The 19,839-nt window shown below is 51.3% G+C and overlaps 1 protein-coding gene across 3 annotated transcripts in view; it reads left to right on the forward strand.

Annotated features, from left to right (window-relative positions):
- BOC (BOC cell adhesion associated, oncogene regulated) overlaps positions 1–19,839 on the forward strand; it is a 38,917-nt gene that overhangs the window by 13,320 nt on the left and 5,758 nt on the right. For 2 of the 3 annotated variants that reach the window (XM_015471069.3, XM_015471077.2), the window contains exons 3-13: positions 5,369–5,515; positions 7,255–7,398; positions 8,680–8,973; positions 9,331–9,603; positions 11,297–11,604; positions 15,549–15,711; positions 16,126–16,236; positions 16,630–16,836; positions 17,183–17,364; positions 17,785–17,890; positions 18,152–18,274. In XM_015471069.3, coding sequence (XP_015326555.1) covers positions 5,369–5,515; positions 7,255–7,398; positions 8,680–8,973; positions 9,331–9,603; positions 11,297–11,604; positions 15,549–15,711; positions 16,126–16,236; positions 16,630–16,836; positions 17,183–17,364; positions 17,785–17,890; positions 18,152–18,274 — 2,058 coding nt within the window. The remainder of the gene's footprint in view (positions 1–5,368; positions 5,516–7,254; positions 7,399–8,679; positions 8,974–9,330; positions 9,604–11,296; positions 11,605–15,548; positions 15,712–16,125; positions 16,237–16,629; positions 16,837–17,182; positions 17,365–17,784; positions 17,891–18,151; positions 18,275–19,839) is intronic. The other variant, NM_001206219.1, reaches the window with a different exon arrangement.

Consider the following 19,839-nt stretch of genomic DNA (forward strand, 5'->3'; position numbering starts at 1 on the left):
AACTGGCTTTGCAGACAAAGGGGCCTGGGAACAGGCTGGTTTCCTTCATATGCAGCCAACTAGATCTCTCTGCATCTGCCTCTCATCTGGTGGCTGATTAAGCTGTTATTGATCATGAAGCCTCTGCCCCTCCCTGGCCTCCTTCCTGCCCAAAAAATACTAGAAAAGGGGGTGCTCTGAGTTTCAGATCGCTCATCACTTCATTACTCTGCCTTTGATCCCTTAGTGAAACTCAACTTTTGCTCCACCAGCCAAATTGGGAGCATTTGTCTAGTGAAGCAACAGCTAAAGCTTAAGCTCAGGGTGTGGGGTGGGGGGAGGACAGGGCCCGGGACCCAGCTGCTGCTTGCTTGTTTTGAAGCCAGTAGGCTTGCCTGCCAGTCGGCCCTTGTGGGGAGCTAGAAACCCAGCTGGGGTGTCCTGGGTCCTGCCTGCCTGGGCTGTTGTGCACATGTTGGCATCAGAACAGAAGGGCTGCCCGGCTTACCAGTGCCCAGCTTGTGCCTCCCTCAGTGCACAGCCCACTGTCTCCAACCCAGCAGTGAATCCTTGGAGTGCGCAGAAGGCCCCCAGAGGGGCCTGGGGTGTGTAGCATTTTCCAGTCTTGAGTCAGTGAGGTGTGTACATGGAGGAGAGTGTGCTCTGTGCACAGATAAGTTCTCAGTTACAGGGGGCAGGAGCCCGGGGCTAAGCTGGAAATGGCATTCTGATGCCAGACTCCTTTCAGTTACTCACATCTTTCTTGCAAAATGCTTTGTTAGGCTTAAGTATATTCTTGCTTGAGGCAGATTTTCTTGGAATGAAGTAAAGGAAGAGGGTGAAACAAAAACTCAAAAACTCTTGGTGGAGTAGTTTTAGATTTATTAGAGCGTGCAAGAGACATGCTTCTCTGTGACTGAGGAATTTTCCAGATGCCCCTGGGCTCACATGCTCACAGCTCTCTCTGTGGGGAGTCTCCTGACTTGGCAGGTACCTGTGCTGAGGAGGATTAAGGCTTTTGCATTGCTGAGGTACTTTGCTTATGAAAAGCAGGTAGTAACATCCAGCTAGAACTCCCTGAGCACAGGCTGTCCACCCTTTCCCACAGTCCACCATCCTCCTCGCTGACAGAAAATGCATCCGCTCACTTGGCTGAGAGGTTCAGCCAGGACTGAGCTATGGATTTTGGGGGGCCCAGTGCAATGTGAAAATATGAGGTCCCTTGGTCAAATGTTATTTAAAATTTCAAGGCAGTGATAGAGCATTAAACCAAGCGTTGGCCTCTTCCAAGTGAGGGGCCAGGCACAGCTGCACAGGTTGCATGCCGACAAAGCTGGCCTTGGGCACCGTCTTCCAAACTGTTCATTCAATAAGGACTCAGTGAACGTGGTGCCTCCTGAAGACTGTGCAGTGGGGCTTGGGGCTGGGGCACGGAGTCCAAAATTGATAGTTTGCCCACTAGGAATTTGCAATTTAGTTAGGATTGGATATCATCAACACAGCTTCCCTCATAGCTCAGTTGGTAAAGAATCTGCCTGCAGTGCAGGGGACCCGAGTTCAATTCCTGGGTCGGGAAGATCCCCTGGAGAAGGAAATGGCAACCCACTCCAATATTCTGTCCATGGAGAATCCCATAGACAGAGGAGCCTAGCAGGCTACAGTCCATGGGGTCGCATGAGTCAGACATGACTTAAGACAGTAAACTACCATCACCAACATAAAATTAAATAATCATGAGATGATTCCTTAAAAACCCAGAAGGCTCCACACCCACCCAAAGGAAGGGATCCACGAGAGATCTCACCTTGACCCACAGGAACCGCCTGTGTTCAGCCTGGAAAGTGAAATGGGTCTATAGAGATGAACTATGCATTCTGTCATTTTTACCACACTACTTGGTGAATAGCATGTATTTCTTCTAGTGTTATTTTCATTTCAGTTATCGTATTCAACTCTGGTTGTGCTTTATACTTTCTTATTCTTTGTTAAAAAGCATCTTGTAACTTCTCATCCATTCTTTCCTCAAGTTCTTGGATCATCTTTAGAGTCATTGCTCTGAACTCTTTCTTGGTAGATTGCCTGTCTCCACGTCACTCATGTGTTCTTGGGTTTTGTCTTGTTCCTTCTCTGGAACATATTCCTGTCGTGGCATTTTGTATCTGTATTTGTATGTATGTGGAAGGTTAGTTATGTCTCTCAACCTTGGAGAAGTGGCCCTCTATAGGGGATTCCTGTGTATCTCAGCCTTACACTCCCTCTTGTAAGGGACCTATGTACACTCCCTATGGCCAGGGACCAGCAGGTCCCAGGGGAGGTTCTGACCTGTGTTTGCAGACTCAGTTCCACAGGCTGTGTGATTTTATTTTTCTTGCTTTCTGGTGTCTGCCCTCCCAGTGTGTGACTTTGGGCTAGAGGCTTCTGCAGGCTTCCTGGTGGGAGGGGCTGGTGCCTGTCTACTGGTGGGTGGAATTGGGTCTTGGCCCTCTGGGGGTCAGGACCATATTTAAAGGTGGTGTGTGCTCAGGAAGTCTTTATTTTCAAACATTTATTTATTTGGCTGCATCAGGTCTTAGTTGCAGTGCCTAGGATCTTCGTTGAGTCATATGGGACCACGCAGTGCACAGACTCTGTGCGGCACAGGCTCAGTAGTTGCTCTGAGGCATGTGGGATCTTAATTCCCCAACCAGGGATCTAACCCGCGTCCCTTGCATTGCAAGGTGGATTCTTAACCATTGGACCACCAGGGAAGCCTCTCAGGAAGTCTTTAGGCCTGCCTGTTAGTTGTTTGGTGTGAGGTACCCCAGCACTGGAGCCTACAAGTGTTGGGTGGGGTCAGGGCCCAGTTTTAATATCCCAACAAGATGTCAGCCTTCAGGTGAGTACTCCTGGATATGTTCGCCACCAGCTTTTATGTCCTAAGAGAGAGCCATAGCCAGCCCCTGCATCCCCGGAAAACCCTCTAAGACCAGCAGGTAGATTTGGGCCAGGGTCCTGTGAAGTCACTACTTTTGCCCTGGGTCCTGGTATGCATGAGACCTTGTATGCATCCTCCAAGAATGGATCTCGATTTCCCCCAGTCCTATGGTACTCCTGCGATCAAGCCCCACGGGCCTTCAAGGCCAAATGCTCTGGGGGCTCCTGCTCGTCATACCAGACCTCCCAAGCTGGGGTGCCTGCCATGACCTTAGCACTCTACTGTCACTCCTATAGGAGAATTTCTTTGACATAATAATTCTCCAGTTTGTGGGTCACCCACCCTGGGGATATGGGATTCGATTATATCTCAAGTGTGCCCCTCCTACCATCTTGTAGTGATTTCTTTGTGTTTGAATGTAGAGTATCTTTTTTGTTAGGTTCCAGACTTTTTTACTGATGGTTGTTCAGTGGTTAGGTGTGATTTTGGTATTTTCGTGGGAGGAGGTGAGCTCAAGGTCTTCTATGCTGCCATTTATCCTAACAACATGTATTCCTTATTTCACATTTATTAGACCTGTTTTACCTCTTTCCTGTGACCCTGGAAGTAAACACTCAAGAAATATTGTTTTCAAAATATCCACACTTAGATAAAGATTGGCCACACTTGGATAAAGAGTTGATGGAAAATTTGTTGTGCTAAGCCCTTGAGCTCATAATGTCAACCCAGCTCAACTACAAAATCTGAGTTCACAAATAACATGCATGGGCATCTTGTACCTGACTGGAGGGGCCCAGCTCCAAGATAGTCATTCATTTGGTCATCTAGCATTCACTGAGCATCTACTTAGGCCAGAGGACAAGATAACAACACTTGGTCCCTGACCCTAAAAAGTTCACAGTTAAATATTGGAATCAAAGGGACAATGATCCTTTCATAGAAATAAAAGGGCTTTTTCCTGTGCTGCTCTGGCTCGACTTGACTAAGAGCTTCTAGAAAGTTGCGTTAAGTGGGAAACCTCCTGACCTCACTGAGTGCCATGATCACAGGGCTCTCCTTGGTGACAGTAGTTTGTTTTTGGTAATTACCTCATGTCTTCTGTGAGAAACCTGACTCCCAACTGCTGCTGTTGCCTTGTCTGGGAACGAACCACACAGGCAGGTGGAGTCTTGCTGTGAACTGCAGTTACACTGTGATGGTATCAGTTCTCAGGAGCTGAGTAGAATGTGGTGTGGTCAGCACTCAGAGAGGGTGCCTCCAGGGCTTTCTAAGCACCTTTGTGGGGAGAGTGTCTGGGTAAATATTTTCCTCTCTCTTATCTTATTCTCTATTAGTTTTATTTCCTCTCTTAAATTAAATTCAGCTACAGTCCTGAAAACCGAATTTGGCATGTGGTTTTGTTGCACAAATAGCCCGTTTTGTTCAGGGACATCAGTGATTTGGCTTCAAACAAAGAGAGTTTTGTTGTGTGGGCTGTTGGATTGTTTGGGAAATATCCTGCTTTTGTTCCAGATGGATCTCCATCCAATCCAGTTTAAATCCCATCTTCCTGCCACCACGGCAAGTTAGAAGAGACTGCAGCCTGGTGTCAGGACCTCGGTTCCCCCGCATTCCACTGCCATTAAACCCCACTGGAGACATTCCTCTCTGCCTTAGAAAACCCTTTGGGTACCCACAATCTCCATCCCCAGCCCAAAGACTGAATTAGCCATGATACGACTTACTGTTGGCTCTTTGTTTCTGCGGATGGGAAACCCGAGGTTACGCAGGCTTTCCTATAGGTGTAGACTATAAGCACGGTACAACACGATTTTATATAAGGGACTTGAGTATCTCCATTTTAGTAGCCACTGGGGCACCTGGAACCAATCCCCAAGGATACTGGGGGAGGACCGCATAGCTGTGCATAGCAGGAATCAGCCTTCTGGTTGTAACTATGGTTGGCTATCAAGCAGAATCTCAGGCCTTTCACTTTTTGATGTGGATATCGGATTAGAAGGCTATTCTTGACTTAACTGGAAAAAAGACATAAGCATTCTCTGTCATTGTTCCTTTCAGTCTCCATGAGCTGTGCCAGGACATTTGTGCCTTGACCATGACCCATTTCTAGCCAGGTTCAGTGGGGCCAATGGGCCTAGGCCCCTTGCTGCCTTAGGTCAATATAAGAGAAGAGGCTGGTCTGTGTCACAGGCACCATTTGATGGAATTCTCTACACTCACCCACCGGCAGCTTATATACACCCAGTTGTACTCACATGAAGTGATGCGAGCCACACATTCCCTCCTGTAAACTCTAGACCACAAACGGCTGGAGGAAGGACTCAGAGCACCCCCAGAGGACCCCTCAGCGTGTGAGGTTCTTGCAGCTGTCAATTGTGACTAAAGACACTGAGGCACAAGCCCAGCCTGAAACAGCGCACTGGTCATCTCTGTCTTCCATCTAGGCCCAACCAGCCCCTTTTCTTCTCTCCACAGATCTCCAGGACTTCAAGTTAGATGTGCAGCATGTGATTGAAGTTGATGAGGGGAACACAGCGGTCATCGCCTGCCACCTTCCCGAGAGCCACCCTAAAGCCCAGGTCCGGTACAGTGTCAAACAGGAGTGGCTGGAGGCCTCCCGGGGTGAGTAAACAAGCAGGAACCTGGAGGTTGGGGCCAGGAAGGAAGTTGGTGCCTCTACAGTGCCTCCCAAACCCTGTCAATGCCCCACAGCACCTTCCCCATGCTGCTCAGCCATCTGCTATCCTAAGATGCAGCTCTACAGGATACTGAAGGGCCTCAGAATCTCCTCATCCTTTGAGGCCCTGCCAGATGTTGCTGAGCTGTTGCCACTGAATCAGAGCTCTCAGCTCGGAGTTCCAGTCCCTCCCCGTGCCATCTTCCTGCCACCAGGCACGCACTGGAAGGCTGCCCGATGAGCCAGATGTTCCTAGAGCTGAGGGCTCCCTGGTGGGAGGCGGGGCTCTTCCCTGCACAGTACAGCAGTCTCTCTAGTGGAATCTGAGGTTTTCCCTCTCCCCGTCTTCCTGGTGTTGCAGCCATCACAGCTTCCTGCTCAGGCCACGGTGGGCATGACAGCTGGTCCAGGGGAGATTGAGTGTTCATCCGCAGAGTGCCCACAGGGCACTTCCTCCCACAGATGACCTGCACTTAAGGCCAAATAGACCCTGTGGCTGGACCCTACACCTCAAAATGTATACCTTTTAAAATGCCCTAGAGATTTTTAAATATTTTTGTTAACTTTCTGGTTATGAAACTTTATGGTTATATGTTTACTTTAGAAAATACAAAAAGTATTTTTTAAAAGATCAAAAGTCTAATCCTGCCACTCAGAAATAACCAAGAGATTAGAGTATGAATGTCTACTGTCCCTGGCAGTGGCCCCTGGAGGAGGCCTGCCCATCCCACAAGAATCAAGGGCTTTTTCCATCCTATTTGGCATTTGCTTAAGCAGCTCACACCTGGGGCAGCCCAGTGACAGGCAGGCACCAGACTCAACGAGCCAGATTGCAGGGACATCCAGATGGCCAAGGGCAGGCCACCAGAAAGCTCAGAGCTGATGACCAGTGCTTTGCCTGTCAGGAAGTCAAACACTATCCTAGTTGCCAGGTGTGCAGATACTATGAATCTGTCCCCTGCGGATAGAAGCTGAACTCAGCCCTGGGACCCCACCCCGTGACACCTCAATGCAAAAGCAGACAGAGCCTAGCAGGCCAGTAATGCCAAGGGAAGGACTTCCATGGTATTCATGGAGAGGGCTAGGGTTGGGGATTAAAATATTCCTCCTTAGCTGTAGAAGTTCAGCAGTGAGATGGCTCAGAGTTGTGACCGTGATAAAGACTGATGGGAAATTCTGAAGGCAATTCCCTCCTTCCTGGTGGCTTGGAGGAATGATCAGCTCATCTCCTGTGTTATGCAGCATGGCCTCTCGGTCCTAACAAAAGTCTCTGAGGCAGCATATATCATGCCATCTTACAAGTGAAGAAACATGATCTGAGAGGTTAATTAACCTGCCCAAGATCACACAGTGTTTGGCAGATCCCAAATCCTGCTTGCTTTCTGTGCTTCTTGAGCACCCTTGAAAATAAGAAATGCTCCTCCACAGGCCTATGTACAAACTCAGGGTGGTGGTGGGGTGTCAGCCGGCCAGTTTGTTAGCTGGTTGTGTGGTGGCACTCCTGCCACGTCTGTACCACTTGGTGTGAGGTTTCATGGGGAGAGTAGCGGTTTCAGTTTGGACTTGGGACTCGGGTCAGCTCCTGGCTTCTGCCCTACCTGCCCCGAACCTTTGCGGGAGCTGCAGGCTGCACTCTTCTGGGCCCACACTCACGCCCTGCCCCTCTGCCCTGTCCTCTCCTCAGATAACTACCTGATCATGCCGTCGGGGAACCTCCAGATAGTGAACGCCAGCCAGGAGGACGAGGGGATGTACAAGTGCGCCGCCTACAACCCGGTGACGCAGGAAGTGAAGACCTCAGGCTCCAGCGACAGGCTGCGCGTGCGCCGTAAGAGGCGGGTCTCGCGGATGGGGGCGGGAGCGGCTGGTGGGACATCCGGGACTCGGGGATTCAGCGGCGGTGGGAGGTCTCTCCTTCAGCCAGCCTCTCTCTGCATGTGGCCCTCGGGCTTGTCAAGGGTCCGGGAGTGGCCACGCTCACTGGTCGTGTCAGCGCCACGTGAGGGACGTTGTCTGACTCCTGCCTTTTGAGAGCTTTCCTCCCCTGAAAGTTGGTACTTTCAGGGGAGGGGGACGGGTTGGACTGTGTGTTCTGGGGCAGGACAAATGACAGGAGCGTTTGTGCCTGTGTGAGACCACCAGGAGTGCTTTGCATTCCTCTGTGTGCACTACAGAAGCGCCCAGCATCTCTCTCTGGGGACAGTCCCTGGAGGCCCATGTCACTCTCCATTTCTGTGAGAACGATGGCTGCCTTGGCTGAGCGAGTCCTGTGCGGCAGGCACTTTTCCAGGTTCCCGTGTGTTCAGTAGAGTGACATCTTATGTGGAGTTAGAGTTTAGAATTGGCACCAGTGGCAGATTTACCATGAAGCTAATGAAGCAAAACTTCAATGGGTCCTTGCTCACCTAATTTTGTATCTGTAATACTGTGTTTTTCTTCAAGACAGACTCCCAACTGTGTAAGTTTCAGATCTTAACAAACACTGAAGCTGCCTTTGGTTGGTGCATAAAGAAATATCACACAGAGTGTGCTTTTTGTGGGGTTCTGAGGAAGGTCCCGTGTAGGAGAGCAGCACTCCTCTCCATCAGTTCTATGCAGTTGCTACCTCATATTAGATAAAGCTCTCTGCCTCCTCAGCTGAGCGCCTGATGAAATACTTGACCAGCTTTTGGATATGAGAAATGTGTATCTTTAAACCAGAAAGTGTTTCCCTGGTGGCACTACTGGTAAAGAACCTGTCTGCCAGTGTAGGAGACATAAGAGACGCAGGTTTCATCCCTGGGTCAGGAAGATCCTCTGGAGGAGAGCATGATAAACCACTCCAGTATTCTTGCCTGGAGAATCCCATGGAATGAGGAGCCTGGTGGGCTGTAGTCCATAGGGTTGCAAAGAGTCAGACACAACTGAAGCAACTTAGCACACACACAAACCATAGCTTTAAAGATCTATCCCACTCAGCCCAGCAGGATGCTCCCCACCAGGTTGTTTGATTCCAATTCCAACCCTCCAGGCTGCATCCTGGGGTTGGGCTACCTGAAGCAGGGTGGAGGGGATCCTCTGTACCCTATCCTGGTCCCACACACGGTCCTTTCTCTCTTTGCTCTTCCAGGCTCCACTGCCGAGGCTGCCCGCATCATCTACCCACCAGAGGCCCAGACCATCGTTGTCACCAAAGGCCAGAGTCTCATCCTGGAGTGTGTGGCCAGCGGGATCCCACCCCCAAGGGTTACCTGGGCCAAGGATGGCTCCAGTGTTGCCAGCTACAACAAGACACGCTTCCTGTTGAGCAACCTCCTCATTGACACCACCAATGAGGAGGACTCGGGGACCTACCGCTGCATGGCCGACAATGGGGTTGGGGAGCCCGGGGCCGCAGTCATCCTCTACAACGTCCAGGTGTTCGGTGAGTGCCTCCTACAGACCTCCTTTTCCTTGGCCATCTCTTATCTGCATAGCCTCGCTAGAAGCTCATAAGCAAGGTTCAGACAGGGTTACGTGCCTTTTGAGAGATCACATGCCAAGTGAGTGAGTGGGGAAGAACTGAAAGCGTAAGAGGCCTTGGCTCCCAGGGACCAGGATGTAGGGGCTGACAGTCCTTCCCAGCTATGACTCTGATGGAGGAGATGTGGGGCCTTTCCTCTCCTCTACAAGTGTCATAGGGAAGGAGCGAGGCTTTCCCCACAGCAGTCCTCTCCCCAGCCTGTCTGGGCCTGGGTTGAAGGACTCTGCCTTCCTTACCTCTGCTCTGGTTTCTTGGCAGAACCCCCCGAGGTCACCATGGAGCTGTCCCAGCTGGTCATTCCTTGGGGCCAGAGCGCCAAGCTCACCTGTGAGGTGCGTGGGAACCCCCCGCCCTCAGTGCTGTGGCTGAGGAATGCTGTGCCCCTCACCTCCAGCCAGCGCCTCCGACTGTCCCATCGCGCCCTGCGGGTGGTCAGCATGGGGCCCGAGGATGAAGGCGTCTACCAGTGCATGGCCGAGAATGAGGTTGGGAGCGCCCACGCTGTGGTCCAGCTAAAGACCGCCAGGCCAGGTGAGTGCAATCCAAGGCACTGGGACACCAGCTGAACATTTACAGAACTTCAAGAAATCCAACTTAAAACCCCTGTGTACAATAAATAAAAATGGCTTTAAATATAATATATAAATGGTTCATTTGTACTACTGAAAATGTGCACTTCTGACTTGTTAGTAAGTTAATATAAATTTGAACTCACAACTAATAATGTTAGTTTGCTCAGTCATTGTCACAGAGTTGGACATGACTGAGCAACTAACACAGTTAAGTTCAAATTTACATTAACTTACTAATAAGTCAGAAGTGCAGCTTTTCAGCAGTGCAAATCACCCATTTAAATACTGTATTTAAAAAAAAAAAACTTTTAGTTTTCAGAATCTTTTGAGTTCCTAGAGTTCTGTAGAACCCAGTTTGACAACCACTGTTCTAACACAAAGCAAAGCATGTCTGTATTTCTTAGCTTGATTCATTTCAGTTGACATATGCATAGATCATAATTTTAATAATTGCTCAGCAAAGACCAAGCATCTCCATGTAAGTAACAGGCTAGTATGGTCTGGTCTGTATAGATTGAGCTGCTGTTTGCTCAGCACTGGTCTAGGCAATGTGGGGGATGCAGAGAAATGTAATAAAGACCCTGCCCTCAAGAACTTTCCTGGGAAGGAAATAAAACTTACTGAAGAATCAACTGGAGAAAAATACAACCAGGAATAACGCTGAGTCAGCATTATCAGGAGCCAACCTCCTTTAGTGCAGGAGGTCAGGTAATAAAAACTGTCATGATCCGTGTGCAGGTTGGAAAAGAATTTCTGGACATGAGGCAGAAATAGAAGAGACTAAAGTTTACTAGAGTGGGAGATGCTGTTAGAACAGTGGGCCGGCTCAAGGGACAGCCAAAGCCTTTCACAGGCTAGTAGTCAACTTTTATAGCCTCAAGACAGAGAAAATTCCTACTGCAATGGTGGCATTAGGTGATTGGTTAGGATGCTATAGGATGGATAGTAGGGTGGGTATTTTACCTAATATGAGGTCAGGGAACTGGCGGGTTTAGATCCAGAGGCCCACGGCAACAGTTGCTATGGAGCTTCGTCAGTTCCAGAGATTTTTATCTTGTGAACTTGGTACAGGGCTTCACATGTGATCTTGGCATAGGGCTCCACAGAAACTAGCGTTGGCACAGTCCGTGGACCCTTCCTGAAGGGAGTGAGGCCCCTCCTGCCTCTGAGAGTCTCAAGACACATTTACATTCACAGCTCACATCTCCAGGTCCCCGCAGTGGAGCCGGAAGAGGCCCACACTGTGCTATGGTACAGATCCCCCAGTAAGGGGGGACATGTCCCCATACTACCCCCAACATACGCACTCACAGATATGAGAAAGGGCTCCTAGCACCTTGAGAGCAAATTGAGAGAGTTCAGCTAAGACACACGTGAATGCAGGAAAACAGGCTGGTGGCAGGAAGCCTGGGAGGGGCCCTCAGGCTGCCTTTCCACCCTGGCAGGCAGGGGCACAGCCCTCTGTCCCCACAGAGCCCGGCAGAGTATTGAGGGGACTGATGTCCCTTCAGGTGCCCAGCCCAGGGCTCTTCTTGCCCAAGCAGCTCTTCCCTCTGATTTCTCTGCCTGTTTACTCTGTGGGGGGACAGCTGAGCGAGTGGCCAGGGGACTAACTGCTTCTCCTTAACTTCTCCCTCCTGCTCGTCTTCCAGGCACCACCCTGAGACCATGGTGGGATGCTCAGTCAGCCACTGTCACACCTCCAGTGCCGCCCTCCAGACCTGGCGGCCCCGACCAGATGCCCAAGGGCCACCCAGGGCTATTGAGGCCCCAGGCATCAGAGCAGCCAGCCTCCCCACAGTGCCCCGGGGATCAGGGGCCAGTGGCCCCCGCCGAGGCGCCCATCATCCTCAGCTCGCCCCGCACGTCCAAGACTGACTCGTACGAGCTGGTGTGGCGGCCTCGGCATGAGGGCAGCAGCCGGGCACCGGTCCTCTACTACGTGGTGAAACACCGCAAGGTATGACGTCGGGTATTGCGGCCACCTCACTGTGAGGCTGGCTGGGGTATCTGCACCCTGCCCATCTCCCACTGGACTCCTGAAGCTTTCAGGTGATCTCCAAGGCTGATCCCAACCTTTGTGCTCTCCAGTGTACTTTCCTACCACCTCCCAGGAAGCTGGCTGTGAGTTGGGTGTTGGGGCCCTAAGAGGCTCAAGAAAAAGCCATGGGTGTGCCTCTAGGTCTGAGGCCCACCAAACAGCTTCCAGTCCCAAGGAGAGTTCATAGACTTCCTGTTGACCATCCCCCCGCCTCCTCTGCCATTTGTTGTTGATGTTTCGTTGTTTAATCTAAGTAAGCTCTGCTGGGTACATACCTGCAGGAACTCTGGCATGGCAAGCTAGCTTTAGAGCCAGGAAAACAAATATTTATGGACAAGTGTTTTCTCTGAGGGCTACAAAATGCTGCCTCAGTTCTCAGGACTCCTTACAGCTCAGGTTTGGCAAGCAAGGATTTGAGCTAAAAAACACATCTTGTTGTTCAGACCTCAGCTATTTCTCGTTGACAGAAGGAAGTCTGTCCAGGTAGATGTTTTGGGGACTGTCAAGGAGGGAATCTCTGGGTCTGATTGGATCAGGGACAGAACTGGGCCCGCCTGTCCTCTTAAACACTGTGCCCTCTGAGACAGGACGGGGCCCCCAGGCTGCCACCCTCGTTCAGGGCTTACACGCTCACCTGCTGCTCCCAGGGGAGAAGGACGTTTCCTTTAAGAAAATATCCTGGAAACATTTCTGTTTATCCCAGGCGCATGCTGTTTTCTTCCTAAGGCCATTGAAAAGTGTGACAGTATTAGTCCCTCAGTCATGTCTGATTCTTTGCAACCCCATGGACGGTAGCCTCCTCTGTCTGAGGATTTCCCCAGGCAAGAATACTGGAGCAGGTTGCCATTTCCTTCTCCAAGGGATCTTCCTGACCCAGGGATCAAACCCGGGTTTCCTGCATTGAAGGTGGATTCTTTACCATATGAACCACCAGGGAGGCCCAAGGCCATTAGACAGTAGAAAACTATTGTTCTTAAAGGGTTTTTAAAAATCTTATTTGATAAGCAGGGCTTCCCTGGTGGCTCAGACAGTAAAGCGTCTGCCTGCAACGCGGGAGACCAGGGTTCGATCCCTCGTTGCGAAGATCCCCTGGAGAACGAAATGGCAACCCACTTCAGTACTCTTGCCTGGAAAATTCCGTGGACTGAGGAGCCTGGTAGGCTACAGTCCATGGCGTCGCAAAGGGTCGGAGAGGACTGAGCGACTTCACTTTCACTTTTTAATGTATCATAAATGCTAGATTTTATTATGCATGTATTTGTTGCTTATAAAAGTGCTAGTTGCACTTGGTAGAAAATATGGAAGATATATGACTGTGGAACTGAAAACATTTATCAACTTTCCTCCCTCTCCAAAACCAAAGGAAACCAGCTTTGCCCAGGGAACAGTGCAGGCTCTGCAGAAGCTGGGCTCCTGCTCTGGGCCCCGGCAGCCCCAGCGCTCTCTTCTCACCCTTTCCATGCTTTCTCGGAGACCTCTGGTCAGACCCCTCCACAGAGACACCTGTGGTCAAGCCACCTCCTAGGTGGGGGTGAGAGGAGGCAGTTTCTCATTAACCCTTGGCCTGCTGGCCTCCTCATAGGCAGCTAGCAGAGGGGGTGGGTGAGTTTTTAACAAAAAGCAGTATTGTTGAGCCCAGGTTATGGTCCTAATCCTTATTTCCCTATGTAACTGGACACCTCTATCGCAGAGTTTGAGACAAAGATCAGGGCAGGCCAAATGCTCATGGTCCCCAGGAGACAAGAACCAGCATGACAGCAAGAATAATATTTTTCGGGCCAATAGGTGGCCGTAAAACCGCCTCCCCAAGAGGCAGGCTGGCAGAGGCCACACGAGGTGATCCGGAAACACCAGGCTGAGGCTGCATTCACCCTCTCAGTGTGCGTGACAGTGACTAATTGCCATTCCATTTCTTATTTTCATTTCTGAGCCCAGTGAAGTGAGGCCAGCACTGGGAGGCCGAGGGAGAAGGGGCGCAGGGGAAGTGGGAGGACAGGGCCCCGCTGGGCCTGGCTGCTGTGGGGATCTGGCCTGTGGGGCACTTGGAACTGTTAGGTGGACTTTGCCAAGGCACAGTTATGTTTTGAAAGCAGTTTCATTCTTGAGGGACTAACTTGTCATAAAGATCATCACACAGGAAAGGACTTTGAAAGCAAAAATCAGCCTTTGGGTTGTATTTTTTCAGCCCCCCTCTCTTGCTGGAGCCTGGGAGTCATTCATCTCATTTTCACTTTTTCACATGCATGAAGCCAGTTTTCATTTCCTGGTGCATCTGCAGACCCTGGGCTACTGTGTTTGGGTTTCCAGCACCATTGGGGATTTTCAGTTTGTAAAAACTTCTCCCCTTGGAACAAATCCTGGAAGCCTGACATGAATGAGCCCAGACCATCCCTGGCCTTTGAATAGTAGGTTTTGTTCTACTTTGGAATATTCTGCTTGGGGGTAAGAGCTTTTCCTACCAGCTGTGTAATTCCTTCAGCAGACCAAAGCTTCAGGCCCCAGCAGGCTCTTGGAGATGTGCACAGTTGGCGGGAAGGCTGTGTCCTCAAAGGTGGGGTGGGGGAGGGGGAAACAGCCTCTTGGCAACGCCTATCCGGAAGTCTGGAGCTCCTTGATTTTTTTTCTTTACAGAGCTAGGAAATTGAAGCCATTCAAGAGTAATCTGTGATGGTTATGGTTCATCCATGGTATTTAAGTTCTGATCTAGGCCTGAGGGCAGGAGTAGGAAAAAAAGAGGGTTGAAGTCCTCACTGAGGGAGGAAGGGGAGGACAGGTACTTGTTGAGAACCTACTGTGTGCCAGCTTCAGTGAGTCATCAGGTTTAATCTTCAGAATAGGCTGAGAGATTTAACTTGCTTCATTTTAGGAATGAAAAGCTTAGGGGTCGGGAAGATTAGGGAAATTGCTCAGGGTTTCACCCAGCTGGTAATCTGTGTGTGGTAAGAGACACAGCTCGGATTTGAACCCAGGACTTTCTAGCTCCCAGACTTTCTTTCTAGGGTAGGTGATGTTTATGAGCTTGTTTTCTGGAGTCAAGCCAGTATTTCTGCACTCACTAGTGATGTGGTCTTAGGCAAGTCACTTGTCCCTCTAAGCCTTAGCCTCCCTACTTGTGAGGTGGGAATGGTATTAACACCCATCTCTTGGACTGCTGTCATGGAAGTGCTTTTTGGTGCATGTAACTATGTCTTGTAGCACATAGAAGTTAGTGTTAGTCACTCAGTCATTTCTGACTCTTTGCAGCCCCTTGGATCGTAGCCCACCAGGCTCCTCTGTCCACGGGGATTCTCCAGGCAAGAATACCAGAGTGGGTTGCCATTCCCTTCTCCAGGGGATCATCCCAATCCAAGGACTGAACACAGGTTTCCCACATTGCAGGCAGATTCTTTACCATCTGAGCCACCAGGGAAGCCCCAGCACATCCAAGCACTCAGCAAATGTGGCCATTTCCACTGGTGCTATTTTTATCATTCTCACTGTCATCTCATTAGAATATGAGGGTACTGTTTGGTTTCAGCAGATCAAGGAGAAAGAAGTTAAATGGGGATGTTTTTAGAAAGAGGGAGAGGCCTTTGGAGAAACTCTGAGTAGTGTCAGTTGGGCATTTTGCCCCTCCCCACTGAGTTTTCTTTCATGAGGTCGTTAGATGAGGGATTCAGGAGCCTGGCTTTCCTGGCCCAGCAAGGACAATGTCCTGGGCTTGCAGGACCAGTCTGCCTTCGGTAGGGCCAATTTCCCCGCCAATCTGCCTGTCTCCCTCCCTTTCTTCTGCCCTCTTGGGCTCAACTCTGCTTTCCTTGTAAACCATGGCCACTTGTAGTTCCATGCAAGAGGCTGGTCCTTATACCAGCCACCTTCTCTAGCAGGTCACCAACTCCTCTGATGACTGGACCATCTCTGGCATTCCAGCCAGCCAACACCGCCTGACCCTCACCAGACTAGACCCTGGGAGCTTGTATGAGGTGGAGATGGCGGCCTACAACTGTGCAGGCGAAGGCCAGACGGCCATGGTCACCTTCCGAACTGGTAAGGGTCCAGTATTCCCTGGCTTAGGGTCTCCGTGGGCCTGAGCAGTCCTACAAGGTCAGATGGAAGCCCTGTTCACCTTGCTCCAGCTGTTCACCTTGAACTTTATCTTCCTTCTGGCTTCTGCCTCCCTGTGGTCTGTGTGCCCTGTCGAGGCTGTGGTCCCACCTCCCGTCAGGAGAGGTACTAGCTGGCCTCTGGCATTCCTTTGCCCCCTTCACACTTGGGGACCACATGCAATTCCATGCCCATCAGATGGAGCTAAAAATCAGACCACGCTTCTAATGCCCTCTGTTATCTGCATGGTCTTGTCAGACACCCTGGTCTGACAGTCTTTTCAGGCAGAAAAGACTATGGAAGGAGAGCCCTAACGCACATTCTCTCTTGTGCTGATCTCAACCCATTTCTACCCAGGACGACGGCCCAAACCTGAAATTGTGGCCAGCAAGGAACAGCAGATCCAGAGAGATGACCCTGGAGCTGGCCCCCAGAGCAGCAGCCAGCCGGACCATGGCCGCCTGTCCCGTAAGCCCCCAGCAGCCCTGCGGGTGGGGCGGCGAGTATCAGGATGGGACCCAGGGCCACTGCCTCAGAAGGCTCACTGCTGCAGTGAGTGGGGCCTGGGAGTCCTTGTGACCTACTCCTGGCCTCTCCGCGGTTGACCACAGGAAGAGATAATGGATTGGAACTTTTCAAGAGCTCCTCCCTAGACAGTGACCCAGGGAGCCCAGGGATCTGATGCGGCCAGCAGGGGTGCAGGGCTGTGGAGTGGGGCTGGCTCCCTTCCCACCAGGGTAGAGGGCTGTGGGGTGGGGCTGGCTCCCGTCAGGAACAGGCCAAGTCTAGTCACATTACCACCACCCTCTCATCACTTCCTCCCTCCCGCTTCCTTCCTGCCACGTGGATGGTCTCCTCCAGCTCCAGAAGCTCCAGACAGGCCCACTATCTCCATGGCCTCTGAGACTTCAGTGTATGTGACCTGGATTCCCCGTGGGAATGGTGGCTTCCCCATCCAGTCCTTCCGTGTGGAGTACAAGAAGCTGAAGAAAGTGGGGGACTGGATTCTAGCCACCAGTGCCATCCCTCCCTCCCGGCTCTCGGTGGAGATCACAGGCCTAGAGAAAGGTAGGGCCCTGGCCAACTGCCCTCTGTCCCCTGGCGGCCGCCAGCTCCCTGGAGGAGAAGGGAAGTTTTGGAGGGTCTTCTCTCTGTTTTTCCCCCACCCACCACCAGGCTCTCGTGGCCATTCTTGGTCATGTTACCTCAGCCCCCTCTGCCTCCCTCTTTCCATAAATAGTCCCAAACCACCTCCTGGCTCTTTTCTGATGAGGGTGGGAGTTCTGGAGTCCTTTAGGGCTTGCTTTTGGGGAAAGACTGCCCAGAAGACCCCTCTAGGTCTTCAGCCTGCATGGGCTGAGCAGGAGGCAGGTGGTGTCTCCCGGCCCCCAGTTCAGGGAGTGTCTCTCCCCAGGCACCTCCTACAAGTTCCGAGTCCGGGCTCTGAACATGCTCGGGGAGAGCGAGCCCAGCGCCCCCTCCCGGCCCTACGTGGTGTCAGGCTACAGCAGCCGAGTGTACGAGAGGCCAGTGGCAGGCCCTTATATCACCTTCACTGATGCCGTCAACGAGACCACCATCATGCTCAAGTGGATGGTGAGTGGTCTGGTGCAGCCGGCAGTGGAGTGACAGGACCAAGCTGTGTGCTGGACAGAAGTGGACGGCAGTGTGGGCGGGAAGGAGTCACCTTTCTCCCTTGGCTCATCCTAAGCTACCTCCCCTTAGGTGTTCCTGGGAATTGGGCCTGAGAGGCTCACCCTCACAATACCCAGGAAGCTTCAGAGGGGACTCTGAAGAAATGGCAGTTTGTTTCTCTAAAAGCTGGGGACTCCTAGGCTACGTAAAATAACGAGTAACCTCTATGTCATTGTCCAGAGAGCCTGGAGATCATCAGAAATGTCTGTCTGGGTCCCCAGTGAATTCTAGGCTGGGTAATATTTCCATCCACCAGTGGTTCTGCTCACATGATGATTTCTGTGCTCCATTGTCAACTTGTTTCTTCTTTATTCCCTGCAGTATATCCCAGCAAGTAACAACAACACCCCAATCCACGGCTTTTATATCTATTACCGACCCACAGACAGTGACAACGACAGTGACTACAAGAAGGATATGGTGGAAGGTGAGAAACCCTTGAGGTTTTTCCCGTGTGAGGTAGTTGCCCCGGTTGTCAGGGGAGCCAGAAGCTAGCCATGGGCTAGCATGCCCCATGGTGTTGGCTCTTTCATGATGTACTTGGGGTCATTGGGTTCATAGGCCCTCATGCTTCCTTCCCAGGGTGATGGCACAACAGGACCGTGCATGGGCCTCAGAACGCCTCCTCCAGCGGGGAGCGAGCAAACACGTGCACAATCACCACTGACTCTCTCGGTCTCTCCCCCAGGGGATCGATACTGGCATTCCATCAGCCACCTCCAGCCAGAGACCTCCTATGACATTAAGATGCAGTGCTTCAACGAAGGAGGGGAGAGTGAGTTCAGCAACGTGATGATCTGTGAGACCAAAGGTGAGTCTCTTCCGGTTCGCCACTCTCTTCTTGCTCTTCCCAGCAGGTTGGGCAAAGCTACTGCTGTGTGTGCTGGGTTTCTTTTCTCTGGAATGACTCCTTATCTTCCAAGTATCCCCCAGCTTTGCCACTTTTACCCATCTGTTCATTGGCCTGCGCCTCTTATCAAGTACCAATGGGGATGCCATCATGACAGTTTCATGGAACTTGGGATTTAACTCATACGTGATCTCATGGACTAGAACCCGGTCTTGAGAGCTTTCTATAAACACTTTATTCCTATGATAACATCTGGTACTTAACACTGGTTGGTTTACTTAGTTTAACTACAATCCCATGAGAGAAACCGAGCATCAGGACATGTTATACCTTGACCAAGGTCACACAGCCAGTTAGTGATGGAGCACGCTGTGGGCCAGGTTCATCTAACTACAAGGCCAGACTCTCTCCCTGCACTGAAACACGTTACATTTTTGCAGTTAGTCAAGTGGATAGATATTTCCATTTTGCAAACACTGAAAGGTAGATTGTAAGAAAACAGTCTGGAGAAGATAGATCTGGAGGATGGAGACAAGGAAACAGTTGGTTTTCCTGTGACGTCAGCTCGCTCGCTCTCCCGTGTGCCCTTCCTGCCCTTGTCTGTCTCGTGCAGAGAAGTGAGGGGTGCACACACAGCCAGCAGTCCCCTGTCAGGTGACACAAAGTGCCCAGGGCAGAGGACAGAGCCTTTACATGGGCTTTGCAAGGGTCTTCTGGAAGAACTGAGCCTTCAGCCGGGTGGAGGGAGCTGCCTGGGGGACAGGACAAGCCTGCACGTACCTCCATCTGGTAGGAGTGTGTGGCACTGGAAGCGAGAGGGGGCAGCGCTCAGAGAAGAGGCCAGGGACACTGGGAGGCAGTGGGATCATCAAGGACCCCGTGGGCTGTGAGGTGGAGAAGGGTCATCGTTGCATTTGTCAGGAAGGTGACTGTGCAGAACTGAGGGGCAACAACTGGGGCCATGAAGCAAAGGTGAAGAGAAGGAGGGTGGGTGTGAGTTTCTTCTCTGAGGACGTATAGGGAGGACCAGGGACGTGGTGCGTTGAGGCTGAGAGAGAGCAAAAGGAGTTCAGGGTAAACTTGAGGTTTTGAGCTGAGGTGGCACTCAGGTGGAGGTGCCATTTATCGAGATGGAGAGACCAGCAGAGAACCCCATCCCAGGTGGAAGGAGCGAGGTGTGAACCACTTGGAGACGCACCAAGTCTGGCTCTTCTGAGACACTGGAATGCAGGTGTCCTGTGAGGGAGCAGGTCTCATGCCCAGGCAGGGCCCTGCGTGAGGGTATTTGGCATTCGTCAGGATATAGGCTGAAATCGTGGGAACAGAATAGAGTGAAGAAGGAGAGACAGTGTAGACTGAGCGGGACCAGGAGGACTTGTCGGTGCCTGAAGCAGAGACAGGAAGCAAAGGGCAAGGAGAGAGAGATACAAGCAGCAGCAGCATTCAGAGAGGTTGTGGGAAACCCAGAGGACTGTTGTATCAGAAACTCAGGGGAAAGACAGCTGGGGAAAGGAGTTGACGGCGTC

This window comes from Bos taurus, chromosome 1 (assembly GCF_002263795.3).
Source record: "Bos taurus isolate L1 Dominette 01449 registration number 42190680 breed Hereford chromosome 1, ARS-UCD2.0, whole genome shotgun sequence".
In the NCBI taxonomy this organism is placed as follows: domain Eukaryota; kingdom Metazoa; phylum Chordata; class Mammalia; order Artiodactyla; family Bovidae; genus Bos; species Bos taurus.